Below are 15,209 nucleotides of genomic sequence, written 5' to 3'. Positions count from 1 at the left end.
TCAGTTAAATCGATTCGCATTGTTTATACGTCACGTGATGCCCAAATTCTGTATGCCCAAAGTTTATCTTCTATCATCTGAAAGGGCATAATTTCATTGTTATATTTACCAAGAATGATGAAAAATAATTCAGGGCAGGCTTAAGAACCTTGCTTGTTTTTTCAACTTCTAAAATATGAAATTTTAATGTGGCAACATGCATTATGCCGGTTTGCGCCGCTCGGGGGTAACCGGCGCCGACCGGCACTAAAAAAAATTATTTATATTCCCCCACAAATGTGTTATTCATCATAAAAAGAGTAAACAACCAATAAAAATTTCGAGGGTACACCCCCTAGCCTATTCCCTGATCCCTCATGTTCGCTTTATAAAAAGATTGTACCCTGAGCCAGCACTCTAATTGGATAGCAAAATTAGCCAGCACTCAACTTGGGCTAGCTATAACACTGGCAACAGGGTATCAATCTGGCAACCCTGACTCATTAAATTTGGGTAATTGTAAAACAATTGCTAGGATTACTCAACTGTGAAGTCTGTTTGGGCAAAAAATCTACCATCTTAATGTGTGGTTTTTGCAATGTTTGAAATCAGAGAAATTATGGTGTTTTTTAACCTAAACAAAAACAAGGTAGGCTTGTTACCATGGCAACAAAGGTTGCTGATTTTTTTAAATATCTATTTTTGCATTGGGGCCCAATAGCTTCTATCTCCCAGACTTGGTTTTGGAGCAAAATCAAAGAGATGACATGTCCAAGAGTTTGTCAACGTAGGAAAAATTTGCTCTTAAAAGTCATAAAACTTGAAGTAAATGGTTTCTTTACACTTTTTTTGATGTTAACTGATGAATTTGAAAAAAGATGTCCACTCACAAAAGGTTACTGGACAGTGGCATAGCCAGGGGGAAAATGGCGCCCCCCCCCCAAAAAAAAAAAATTGGGACACCAAGGAGTTAAGTGTCATGGGACAACAAATTTGAAAACTTGACTTTGCCCTCCTCCCCAAACAAATGATGGAAATTTGGCTTTGCCCCCCCCCACACACACACTAAAAGGCTAACTATGCCCCTATTACTGGTTTAGTTGTGGATGGATTAGCCATCCATCAAACCGGCAATCACAATCAAAATACAGGTGCCTGGATGTTATTTTCATCATTTATGAACAGTTTGACTCAAAAAAAAATTGGTGGGCATTTATATTAAAAGAGAGGGGCATTTACATGTATTAGAAGTAATGGTAGCTTTAGGCCAAAAAAAAGGTTGCTTGTGTTTTTTTTTTGTTTTACTGTACAAATGAATACCGACTCTAATTTTGGAAATTCCAGAAAAAGTTTTTTTTTCTTTCAACATTTTTGACATCCTGACAAGTTTTTTTTTTACATCCAGTTTCTACACACTTCTAAACTGTTTTAAAAATATGAATGAAGTGGTATACAGACTTACAGTAGAGAATTAGCCCAAATGGGATATTATTTAAAAGCTAATTAAAGGCAAACAGTCATGTGTTTGGTTATGTCCTTTAAGAATTTTTTTTTTTTTAATCCAGACCGACCGACTGACCCAACTCTGAAAAAGTTATGGAGGACAAGCAAACAATCTTTTTTTTTTGGCCTTATTGGCATGTGTTGCACCAAAATGTTGCTACAGGGTAACTTGACAATATCAGCATTTCCATATACTTATTATCAATATGTCTGGTTCAGCAAGGTAGGATTGTATGTGTTGCTATAGTCACAGGAAACAGGAAACAATTTGGCAACTTATCTAAACTTTTGATAGTGGAAACAGTTGTCTGAATTGCTGTATAGTGTCAGGTATAGTGTATGTTTCAAAGATAATGTTTATTACCCTTTGCAAACATGTTACTAATTTTGCTCTAAATGTGCTTCATTTTCAGAATGTTGTCTTCAGAATAGCAAGCAGGAACGGGAACGAAGCATTGGATTACATGTGAACTTGATGATGAATAAGTTCCTTCAGCAATAAGGCTGTGTTAATGACTTTGGTCTAGCATGATTCAACAACAACAGTTTGAGAACAATTGCCTGTATGCGATAGATTTTCCACCAGCTGCCTTTTCAATTTCATATCTCTACTTTTTAAGCCACCATATCCATCTTAAGTAGTAAAAAATTGTTTAAACTCCTGTGGACGAAATATTTGATGGAATCTATAGGAAAGTGACACCTGTTTTCAGAATTCTGGGCATTACGAGAATAACATCAGGTGGAAATGAAAAGCACCTGCTGTGTCAATATCAATTGTAGCACTGACAAACAAACATGTCTCTCAAGGAGGCTCTACCATCTCTTCAAAACTCTGCACTTCTTGATGATGATGCTATAAGAACCACTGCAAAGCCCACAGTAACATGTGAGGGTGATAGCAATGGGCTGCTTCAAGATTCAGTTGTATCTGATGGCACCCATCTGGAGAAGTCACCTGCTCCTGAAAGTGGTATTCATCAGCAGGTGACAGGTGAAATTAGTTGTGAGCCATCTGGTATGACAGATGCAGGTACTTCAAAACAGGATCAAAGATCCGATTTAGAAGACAACCAGACCATCTCAGATGAGTACAATCAACATACATGTATACCAAATGCATGTACTGTGGCCGATAGTTTACAGAAGACATCAGCAAGATCATCGGAACAGACTGAAGTACCTCCATCTGAGAAAGAATGCTTGAGTAATTCCAATCAACATCATACCATTCCATCGGTCTACATCGGACATATCAGTGATACTACTTCTGAACACGAACATCAAAATTCCTCAAACCAGTATTATACAGTCCCAATTGATACAGAAGATCCCAAAACTGGACCAGAAAATGTACCATCTACAGAACAATGCCAAATCACCTCATCAGAACCAAATAATTTGTATGACCCAAATGATCCAGAATTGCGCCCTCCTACTACGACATGGCAGCAGGTTACAATAGGTATGATAGGGTTTGGTATGGAGGTTTGCTATGCTACAGAGACTGCATTGCTTGTACCAATCTTATTACAGCTAGGATTACCAGATAGGTTCTATAGTGTGATATGGTTTGTCAGTCCTGTCTTGGGATTTCTACTGCAACCAATTATAGGTAAGGCAGAAGGTTGCTTTTCCTTTTCATTAACGTCAGCCTGAAACTATGAAATATATGCAATCTGTCAATTATGATCAGTTCCCATGACCATCAGGGTATTTGTTGTGTAACGTTTACGTGTATATTGGAAAGTTTAAATACTAGACTGGATCTGCTCCAATGATCTCATGATACAGATCTGGTCATTTAAATTGGGTCAAATTGTACATTCTGTAAATAGGAACTAATGATTATGATACAGTTTGGATGTTTTATCTCAAGATTGTATAGTACTATATCTGTCCTCAGTCTGCATTGACTTGTACAACCCATCCTAATTTGGATATTTATTGGTGTTTGCGTGTTGGAATATAAGTGTTTTATGTTTTTAATAGGTAGATATAGTATCCATTGACCTTCCTTAGGTGATAAACTCCAATTCCCCAAAAATGTTAGTTAGGCCCCTTTGCCATTGTGAGGGCAGAATTATTGTTCTCATGTGTGATTGCAACTTTCTGAGTTTTAGTATTAAATAGAACTTGAATTATATTAATACCATACTTAATCTTAGAACTTGGAAAAGAGGTATACATGTACCAGCATATGTTGTGATGCATATAGCAGGCATGAGAATTTTCCTGCTTTTGCAGGATTTCCTGCTTTCTTGTGGTCCAAAATTTCTGCACTTTCTTTTAATTTCAGCCCGTTTTTGGCCTTTATAGCCTCATTTCACATGCTTTTTCAGGCTTTTTCAAACTTTTCAGTTTTTTTCATGGATGATCATTCTCATGCCTGATATAGTCAGGCCTCGAAATTCAAGGAGACCATAATGACCTTGGCCTCCACTGCCCTAAGACTGATTGGAATCTACTAATTTGAATCTACCATGTACAATGTGTACTGCGAAACCCAACATGGCGTTACTATCAACTTGAGACAAGACACACTGTAGTTTATTCATGCATTTTGGGCCATTCATTACTTTTTAATATTTTTAGATTTCAACCTTAGTTGTCATAGTCATCATAGATAGTGATTTAGTACCAACTATAGCCGATTCAACCCATAGCGGGACATTTTCCAACAAATCCAGGCTGCCTGTCAATCATCTGTACCTAGTCTTTAGCGTGATGCATGATAGCCTGGTAACCTGAATTTGTTTGAAAAATATTCCACGATGGGGTGAATTTGCTATAGTCAACAACTAAAAATGTTGTGCACCCAGGAATATCATATTTGTTACTTTACTGAGGTAGCTTTAATTTCTAAACATGTAGTTTCAGTCATTTGTTTTCTTTCTCCTCACAGGTTCCTGCAGTGATAGATGTACCAGTCCATGGGGTCGTAGAAGGCCATTTGTGTTAGCAATGGGGTTAGGAATGGTTGTAGGTGTAAGCATATTTCTCAATGGAGAAGATATTGGATTGCAGCTTGGGGATACTGTTGCAGGTGAGAACCGTGAGATGATAGAAAGACCATGAAATGTGTGACTATAGTTCATTTGGCTTCCTCGAGACGGTGACGTCAGTGCGTGCTCCAGTGCACGTAATATTAAATCATGCCACGTGTTGACTCAAACAACTGGCACAATCAAAGGCAGTACATCTGTATATCAGAACACATGCAAAATATGCGCAAAGCACTGACATTGCACTCTTGAGGAAGCCAAATGGACTATAATTAGCAGGTAAAAGCAGGTTTGTTTGAAAGTGAATAGTTATCTTGACTGTATCCTTCTTACAGCTTGAACAAACAGGATGCAATAATGTGCTGTTCATCTTCCAAGTTCTGGTGTAATGTTAGGAGCCTAACTGTTGGGAAATCTACAGTGCTGCAATAAGTTCATTCCCAAACATCTGACAATGTATTTGCCAGAATGGCGAATAGCTGCTTCATGCATTCTTTGTGGAGCACAATCAGAATAATACAGCTAATAAGATGTCAAATGTATTTATTTACCAATAATGTAACCCAATGTAAGTTGTTAGATTTATATTTGCTTGGATTGGACATTTTGTATTTCATTGATTAGGCCAATGGATCATTCATTTCCAAGTGGACATTTGATAGTTTATTCATAACCTCCGCGTATTACGCCATATGTGCGTCCCAATCAAATTGCTCTTTAGATGATATACGCACACCGGCGCAGAGAGGTTATTGATATACATCAATGACCTCCGCGTATGCTTACGCGGTACAATGACTTCTGCGTGTGCGCATCTGTTGCACCGAAACACTTCACACGCACGTAACTACCTTATTTGCACATAGCGTGATTGCGCAGTGCTGTAATTGGTAAGTCCGTTATAGCCTGTTTGACTTTTTAAAGGGCGAAATATAAGTTTTGATAAATGTTGTTTATTTTAACAAATTTCGGAGAATAAAATCTTGAGAATTGGTTGAGTGATGAGTTTAAAATGACGGTTATGAATTCGGTTAATAACTTTGCATCAGTTATAATGTCGGGCATTGTGAAAAATCTAAACATTTTGCTTTGGACCTCGTAATATCCCTCTGTTCCAAAGCAAAATGTTTCGATTTTTCGGTTAATAACTTTGCATCAGTTATAATGTCGGGCATGCGCCCCGAGGGATATTCAGAGGTCCAAAGCAAAATGTTTAGATTTTTCACAATGCCCTCCAAATAACTAATGCGCAGTTATCAACTTAAAAATATATGACTGATAGTTTGATATGCATTTTACAGTAATCCAAGCAGTTTTTATTTTTACCCCTGTATTATGGATTTCCCCCTCCTAGAGTTAGCCGAAAATTCTGGGCGTTAAGTAGGAGCTTATTCTATTCCTGTTGTCACAAAGAACCAATATCAACCCTTGATACTTCCTTTGCTCTCACGGTCACGAAAAACATTATGATCTTATTAACTTCGAAAGCAATTTCTACCATAAATTCATCTCCATTGGGATTTTTATGGATGGCCTAGGCATTTTTTAGGTGGTCCAAGTTTGTGATTGCCCATCCAACAGATGGGTGGGCGGGTTGCTGACTAAGCCCTTGCTTTGCGTATAAGGTGTTCTTTCATTCACATAACAATTATTCACTTTCTTCCATGCTTCTGTATTTTCAGATCATTCCATAGGGATAATCATTACAATGATAGGACAGGTAATATTAGATTGGAATGCAGACTCAGCTGATACACCTGCTAGATCTTACACACTGGATGTTTTCAACCCACTGGACCTGGAGAAATCACTCACCTACAGGGCACTTCTAGGAGGTCAGTTAAAAATGCATTTATGTATGTGTGTGTGTTTGTTATAATAATGTAAATTAAGGAAACACACATGAAAAATCACCCTGTAACAGTGGATGCACAGAAATTGCGTAAGTGTAGGCTTCCAGGACGGTCTTACTACTAGATCGGAAACAACATTAAAATGTTTTATAATGACAAGTCAACGGTTGGATGTGTGGGGCGAACAAGCCAACGGTTGGATGTGTGGGGCGAACAAGCCAACGGTTGGATGTGTGGGGCGAACAAGCCAACGGTTGGATGTGTGCGGCGAACAAGCCAATGGTTGGATGTGTGGGGCTAACAAGCCAACGGTTGGATGTGTGGGGCGAACAAGCCAATGGTTGGATGTGTGGAGCTAACAAGCCAACGGTTGGATGTGTGGGGCCCGAACAAGCCAACGGTTGGATGTGTGGGCGAACAAGCCAATGGTTGGATGTGTGGGGCGAACAAGCCAACGGTTGGATGTGTGGGGCGAACAAGCCAACGGTTGGATGTGTGGGGCGAACAAGCCAACGGTTGGATGTGTGCGGCGAACAAGCCAATGGTTGGATGTGTGGGGCGAACAAGCCAACGGTTGGATGTGTGGGGAACAAGCCAATGGTTGGATGTGTGGGGCGAACAAGCCAACGGTTGGATGTGTGCGGCGAACAAACCAACGGTTGGATGTGTGGGGCGAACAAGCCAACGGTTCGATGTGTGGGCGAACAAGCCAATGGTTGGATGTGTGGGGCGAACAAGCCAACGGCTGGATGTGTGCGGCGAACAAGCCAAAGGTTGGATGTGTGGGGAGAACAAGCCAACGGTTGGATGTGTGGGCGAACAAGCCAATGGTTGGATGTGTGGGCGAACAAGCCAACGGTTGGATGTGTCGGCGAACAAGCCAATGGTTGGATGTGTGGGGCGAACAAGCCAACGGTTGGATGTGTGGGGCGAACGAACAAGCCAACGGTTGGATGTGTGGGGCGAACAAGCCAATGGTTGGATGTGTGGGGCGAACAAGCCAACGGTTGGATGTGTGCGGCGAACAAGCCAACGGTTGGATGTGTGGGGAGATGTGTGGGGCGAACAAGCCAACGGTTGGATGTGTGGGCTAACAAGCCAATGGTTGGATGTGTGGGCGAACAAGCCAACGGTTGGATGTGTGCGGCTAACAAGCCAATGGTTGGATGTGGGGCGAACAAGCCAACGGTTGGATGTGTGCGCTAACAAGCCAATGGTTGGATGTGTGGGGCGAACAAGCCAACGGTTGGATGTGTGCGGCGAACAAGCCAAGGGTTGGATGTGTGGGGCGAACAAGCCAACGGTTGGATGTGTGGGGCTAACAAGCCAACGGTTGGATGTGTGGGCGAACAAGCCAACGGTTGGATGTGTGGGGCGAACAAGCCAACGGTTGGATGTGTGCGGCGAACAAGCCAACGGTTGGATGTGTGGGGCAAACAAGCCAACGGTTGGATGTGTGGGGCGAGTTCACGTTCAACAGTAAAAACTCAAAGAACAATAATGAGTGTATGGGTTAGACAGGGTGAATAGGTACATGTATGTGTGGGGTAGGGGTGAAGGTGTAAATTGTCAGTTTGTTATAGGCTCTGTAGTAATCCATTACTATCCATGAGTCTATAATATATTCAGAACTTGTAATTGTTGAGAGCAGTTATGTGATAAAAATTGAGATCAGCAGTTTTCTCCGGTTGTTTTCGTCCACTAACTTTCTCTAAACCATGACAACCAAAACAGTTAATAATCTGATCCGGTCCACAGTGTCAGGTCCACTGTGTGATGATTAATTGTCAGATTTGTGTATAAAAGTTCACAGCTTCAGCAGGGAATGTAAACTCTATTGTTGAGAATCAAGAGGGAATCAACTGATTTTCTGAACTTTTCAAGTTCAAAATGTGTAAAAGTTGTCAAAGAATCAATTTTGATTCTTACAGGGAATCAACTTGAATAATTTGATTCGTACAGAGAATCAAGTTGAATCAATTTTGATTCTTACATCCAATTTTGAATATCACAATTTCATTTTAGGAGAATTATTGCGAGGTTGGATTGAAGGATTGGGCTATTTCAGTTGAAATCCATACATTGCTATGGAAGACACAACCTCAATCTCCCACACAGGGAGTGTAGATTTCAAGTGCAGTGATCCATTCAGGTAACCCCATTTGAAATTCACACTCCCTGTGTATAGAAGATTAAGGTCATGTCTCTCATAGTGGTAGTGGGTGTATGGATCTCAACTGGAATGCCTATTCTCATCAACTTTGATGCCAATAATGATGATGGCAACGGTTGTTGTGATCTGCTGCTACTGAAACGTCATCATCATGCCAGTATTGATTTGGCCTACCATAGCTTACCATAGCTAAAATTTTCTCCTGTTTTTGTATCATTTTACAGGCTTGGGTGGAGGAATTGGCTATATTATCAATGGTATAGACTGGGAGAAGAATGCACTAGGAGAGGCCTTAGGCAGTCAAATACGTGTTGTATATCTCTTCTGTTCCATCTTCTGTTTGCTATCGATTTTCCTTACTGTGTGTAGCGTTAAGGAAACCCCTCTTACAAAAAAACAAGCCAATCATAAACCCACAACCCAATCTATTCAAAACCACAACAAGTATGATGCAATCCAACCAACACAATATGGAACATTTTCAGATCCCAAAGGTCAAAGTTCAAATGATGAAAGGTCACTTTTGGTAGAACAAAGGTCACAGAGGTCATCATTTAGTAGTTACAATGAAGACACAGATCTAGAATGGGATAACTCATTTGACTTTCATCATTTTGACCTCACTGATCCTACGCAACAAAGTTACCATGGACACATACGGTTTGATACCAATGATGACAGGGATGTTGTGCCATTAGCAACTAGAAGAACTAAAGGTTTTCTTGCCAAACGTAGGATGTCTACAGCATCTTTACAATTGGAGGAGAGGGACCATCCTGGTTCAGCTCTTCAGCTTTTATATTCTATAGTGCAAATGCCTAGAGAGCTTAGACGGCTGTGTTTTAACCACTACCTCGCATGGACAGCTATGGTGACCATTTTGTTGTTCTTCACTGATTATGTTGGGCAGGTTGTGTATCGTGGTAAGTTGATGTAATTCTTACTGGGCTATTCCAACTGAAATCCATACACCCCGAAGACATGACCTTAAACTCCACACAGGGGGGTGTAGGTTTCAAATGAAGTTGCCCATTCAGGTAACCCCCCTCCCATTTGAAATATGTGGGCGATTGAGGTCCTATCTTCCATAGGGGGTTATGGATTTCAACTGGAATAGCCCAATGTGTTTCTATGTGCCTGTTTCTCAAATAAAAAAAATGCAGCCTGCAGTCAATGCAGTCATGTCTTTGTGTGAGTGCAAGAAAATCTTATGATGATAAGAGTTGAATAACTGCAAGTCTTTGTATACCGTAAAACCCCGTCTACAAGCATATATGGGTTTTTTTATGAAAGCTTAACTAATACTAATTAGGCGTATATATACCAATACAATAGATTGGTCTTACAATAATACTTGTTTTTATATGCTTGAATCTGTAATTTATTTGTTCAAACTCCATAATGGCGCCTGGAATAACTTAGTTTTCATCAGAAGCACTTTATATGCTTGTAGACAGGTTTTTACGGTATCAGTTCATTTTAGCAGAAGTTTCCTATTTTGGGGAAGAATTTACACTATCAGAATTTTGTGAATAAAGTTTGAAAGAAGTGTAGCACACACAACTGGGATCTTTATCTGCCAAAGGGATATATGTACTTTAATTTGGTTTCATACATTTTTGTTACCTGACCAAGCTTTCCAAGTTAGCCCAATTGGTAAGGTGCTAGACGCTTGTTGCATTATGGTACAAGTCCCTGCTGCTAATTGTCCCATGTTGCATGGGCTGCGAAGGTTTATTGTGGTTTGTCTAGGGTGTGCGCTTCTTACCTATAGACGAATCCGACGAGCCAAGTGATGGTCAGGATTAAGTCGGCCATAGCTGGGGGCCAGAGAAGATTTATAAGCAGTCCCATGATACAACTGAAACATCCGGGTACTTGAGAACCAGTCTAGTAATCACTGAGTTTCATACAATTGCTCACTGTTGATTCCCGTTCCAAAGACGTGATTTTCAAACACTCAAAATATGTCCAAAACTTGGGTCGATAAGCGTTTTGAGATGATCCCTGAAAAGAACATCGGTACCCTGTTCAAATGAGCTCATTTTTGTTACTATCGACCCACATTTAAATGAGGAATAAAAAAAGTCTGAAAGTACAAGAAATCGGTATACTAAAAGTAAAAATTTCAATTTAATGAACACAGCTGTACGTGATGCGACCGATTTCATATGTCGCGTATTTCAAAGTACAACGCGAACGCACGACCATGGATACAATAATGAAAATACTAACCAATCATGAGTGAGTTGGCAAGGTTGGATTCACTTTCGCGTTACGCACACGCGGGCGTTCATCACTCAGTGTACGCAGAGAATCATCACGCTATTGTCAGCTGCATTCATTCAATTGAAATTTCTATTAGACTGGTTCTCAAGTACCCGGATGTTTCACTAGTATCATGGGATTGCCTAAAAATCTTCTCTGGCTGGGGGCCATCCGCACCAAACTAGCTTAGTATGTTTGGATTGCGATCCAAGACACCCACTATCGCGAGCGCAGTGGAGCGGAGTGCAGTAGCACTTGCTCCGCTTCACGGGAGTGGTAAACGCTGCACGCCTGTGATACTGGCGTCACGTAAAATGGCTGGAAGGCCCCCAGCTATGGCTGCCAGTGAGGTATAGGAATGTGTCAGGTTGGAGTCGTGTATAATTATGTGATTTGTTGTAAAGTGGTATATAGGGTGATTTGGTGCCATAAGTGTTAAGAGACAATCTATAAAGTTGGTAGAAGCCTTGTGGGTTTGGCATAATAGTGTACTCTAAATCACAAAGTTATTCATTTCTTAGATTGCCGGTATTAGTACTTGACTTCTCACATGTCACATGTGTTTTTCTTCTTTTCACATGCAGGTGATCCTAAAGCACCATTGGGTTCACCAGAGAGGACCCTGTACCAGCAGGGTGTCCATATGGGATGCTGGGGAATGTGTATATTTGCATTCTCAGCAGCATTATCAGCAGGTAAATTGCATGGTGTCAACATCCAGTAAGCCAAAGAATTAAGGCACCAGTTGTGTTCAACCCTGTATATCCTAAATAAAGACAATTATGTCAAAATTTAAAATTAAAACAAGCAGCCAATACCTGTACTCTTTAGCTCTGATTCAAGACCTTATTTGTTGAAATTGGTTGAGAATTAAAGAAACGGTGATCTAAAACCTAATGAAGAGACAAAATCAAAAGTTGCACTTTTGTGTTCTTATCAATGAAAGCATGATGCTAGTTTTAACCTGCTTAAGCAATGGAATCATGGCACTATAGTTCCCTTGTTCGCGAACGTTTTGTGTACAAATCCAATAGGGCATGCAATGGATCAAACTGCAACTTAAATTGGCATCTTCCTTGGGTTTTTGGATCATTGTGTCTTTATTTCTTAAACAATTTCAAGGAATGAGGTCTTAAATTCGAGCTAAAAGATGCAGCTATTGCAATTATGACATATCTGTATATGTTTAGGATATAAAGGGGTGAATATAACTGGTACCTTAATTTTTTGGCTTACTGTATTTACATGTCCTTCCATTCCTTGGACAGACCACATACAGTTATTACAAGGGCAGTTGCTTAAAGTAACACTAACCCAATTACAAAAAAAATAAAAATAAAAAACCAGGATAATCACTGATCAGGCCTCTTGGCCTTATGAGCTTCTAAAGCCCCATTTAAATTTTGTGTCTTAAAAGTTTGTATAAGTATAAAAGTTTCATTTGAATGAAAAATGATGATGGAATTGGTGGATATATGAAAGTTTTAACCCACCTTACAGCAAAGACACCAACCACTAGCATATGTGTGGATGTCAAGGAACATGCAGTTTTTGTCATTCCCTTTGATTAATATGTCCAGACTAATAGATCCCCTCGGAGTCTTGAGACTAAACGGTGGAATTTAAAGGTAACACTGTGTATACTTTCAGTCATCTGGGATTTGATCAATTCTCGCTATTCACAATAAGGACGCCGCCAGCAGTTTGCGATGTAATCGTGATGTATCATGGGAAAAGGTCGACATCCAAATCCGCGCAATACGAATATTACCATGCTATTACCAGGAAAGTTGAAAAAGAAGGAGGAAGAACAGAATTATATCCTTGAGATAATCCCGTAGGTTATCCTGTCGCACCTATTCATAGTCCTTTATTCTCAAGTAGTTACACATCTACTTGAAGGTAGCCTTTGATGTGATGTGTGTTGCCGACTACGGTTGATTAATTTTCACTCCAGAATTGAAACCATATCCAATGTTTCTATAGATAATTCCTTGAAAGTATGACACGTGTGTGTTAAGTACCTGCAAGTTGCTCTGCAGGGATACCACACGTGGATACTATAAGAAAGAAATGTAGTTTTGTAAAGATTTCAAAAAAATCCGCCCATTTTGGAACATACATTAATTATTTAGGAGAGTGTTTTAGGATTTTGTTAGAAACAGGATGATTTTTGATCATCTATATTTTATTGTTTTAATGTATTTTCCTGTCATTTCCTGCAAACCTAATAAAGATATTTTGATAATTGAAAATAGTCTGTATCATAAATCGTAGAGGTTGAAAGCGTAACCAAGCGTGCAAAATTATTATTTGCCATGGAACTTCGGTCATATTTTATTTGAAATAAACTGGATGTTAGGATCTGCATGCATGGTATGCATAGTATTGATGGTATACAGACACTGACCTTTCCCTAAAACTAGTAAGCAGCAACTTGTGTATTACACCCGTCATGGGTTCGAACCCTTTTGTTGTATTTTATTGTTAAACCTAAATAGCGTGATTGCTTTTGAATGAGCGGCAACACACATATTTTGTTTGAGGATAGCTGGATCTATCTCCTTTCTTTACATCTTCTCTGCTATTACATAGGAACATGTGACAATATTTTTTAGTTTGTCAAAATAAAGGTGTTACACGCGAATCGATACTCAATAATACTTAATAATGTGATTTGAAATGTGCACAATTAATTTGTTCTCTATCGATTTGCGTGTAATACCGTTATATTGACAAACTAAAAATATTGTCACATGTTCCTATGTAATAGCATGGTAATATTCGTATTGCGCGGACTTGGATGTCGACCTTTTCCCATGATACATCACGATTACATCGCAAACCGCTGGCGGGCCCTTATTGTGAATAGCGAGAATTAGTAGATAATTAAATCTGGTCAACCAGAAAAACTCACTTTTGGTTAGATGGAATCACTGACGTGAAAACCTTAGGCCTTCAGCTGGGTGAAACGTTGGTGATTCCATCTAACCAAAAGTGAGTTTTTCTAGTTGACCAGATTTAATTATCTACTAATTGAATTTAAAGGTGACACAAAGTTGACATGTCTGAAGTTGTCTGACATTTAGAAATAGATACAAAAACATTTTGAGCTCCAGGTAGTAAATACATCAGGTAAAATTCTTATCGCTTGAAATAACATTATATTTTTTTCATTTTTCAGTACTCTATGGTCGTCTGATGCAATTCTTATCTTATCGGACCATATATGTGTGGACGCAAGTTCTCTTTGCAGTGGGAACAGGCTGTCAAGCAATATTCTATGATTATGAGTGGGTGACCCTTGCTCTCTGTACGACCTTTGGCCTCATGTTCACTTCTATCCAGTCAATACCATTTTCAATCTTATCTGATTTTCACAAAACAGAACAGGTAAGAAAATATTGCAAGGCCAAATTAAAAAAAAAAGGTTTGTCTCAAAGCTCTCCAATTCTGAAAAACTGATGCAAAATAAGTTTTTATTTTTGTATTTTTTTTTTTACCAAAGATTTTTTTCGAAAGTGAAAAAAACACTTTAAAGTCCTATTCTACTGTATGAAGTGTTGTATTGAACAATAAAGCGATGCTGCTATTGTATTGAAGTGAAGTAATCTAAGAGCAGGGTCTGAAATTGTCAAAACGGTAATTTGATCGTATTCTTTACACTTTTTCTGAAAAAAAATAAATAAAAAGAAGGAAAAAAAATGCAGGTGAATAAACTAATGCACACGGGAGCTTTGAGACAAACCTTTTATTAAAATTTGGCCTAAGAGGATAAATTTAGATAAACAAGTCCTCCTTCAGAATGCAATCCAAAATAATGTATACCATATTTGCTCTATTAAACTCCCCCGGGGCATGAAAGTTTCTCAAAATGCACTGAAAGCCTGCCAGATGGTTGGGCTCATGGTAGACTTGTTAAATGTCCATGTTCAAGGATTCAAGTCAGGTACAAGAAAATACATCAAACAATACAAGTCTAAACCCAATTCTAATACCAGGGGTATCAATTGTTTGAAATGGCAGTAGAACAATTAAAAATCATGTTACCTTTGTCTTATTGGGAATGAAGTACAGTAGGGCTAGGTGGTATACTTTATTAGAATCACCTTTACGAATACAAATAGAAATTCAATGATGCTCATGATAATTTGCATACACACCCTCGGGCTATATAGAGATTCATCTGGATTGTCAATTAAAACTGTGTGATGGGAATTCATGCTATCAAAGGTATTTTGATTTCGGTGACTACTACATGTACATACAACCTTGCTTCTTCTTTCTTGGAGTTGCTACTATTAGTAGGCATGTCCACTAAAAATTGAAGTACTTTTAAATTGATATAGACCTAACTTATTGGATGGGAATTGATGAAAGAAACATTTTGGCGTTTAAATAATCTTAATCGGACGTTTCATTCCAGAG

The 15,209-nt window shown here is 39.1% G+C and overlaps 1 protein-coding gene across 1 annotated transcript in view; it reads left to right on the top strand.

Moving 5' to 3' along the window:
* Positions 1–15,209, top strand: part of LOC140157315 (membrane-associated transporter protein-like) — a 28,384-nt gene that overhangs the window by 9,514 nt on the left and 3,661 nt on the right. The window contains exons 2-7 of the mRNA XM_072180459.1: positions 1,896–3,097; positions 4,388–4,528; positions 6,170–6,322; positions 8,738–9,436; positions 11,366–11,476; positions 13,966–14,174. Of these exons, the coding sequence (XP_072036560.1) occupies positions 2,281–3,097; positions 4,388–4,528; positions 6,170–6,322; positions 8,738–9,436; positions 11,366–11,476; positions 13,966–14,174 (2,130 nt within the window). The 5' untranslated portion in view covers positions 1,896–2,280. The remainder of the gene's footprint in view (positions 1–1,895; positions 3,098–4,387; positions 4,529–6,169; positions 6,323–8,737; positions 9,437–11,365; positions 11,477–13,965; positions 14,175–15,209) is intronic.

Source organism: Amphiura filiformis, chromosome 7 (genome assembly GCF_039555335.1).
Source record: "Amphiura filiformis chromosome 7, Afil_fr2py, whole genome shotgun sequence".
Taxonomy (NCBI): domain Eukaryota; kingdom Metazoa; phylum Echinodermata; class Ophiuroidea; order Amphilepidida; family Amphiuridae; genus Amphiura; species Amphiura filiformis.
This window is presented reverse-complemented; position numbering and strand designations above follow the sequence as displayed.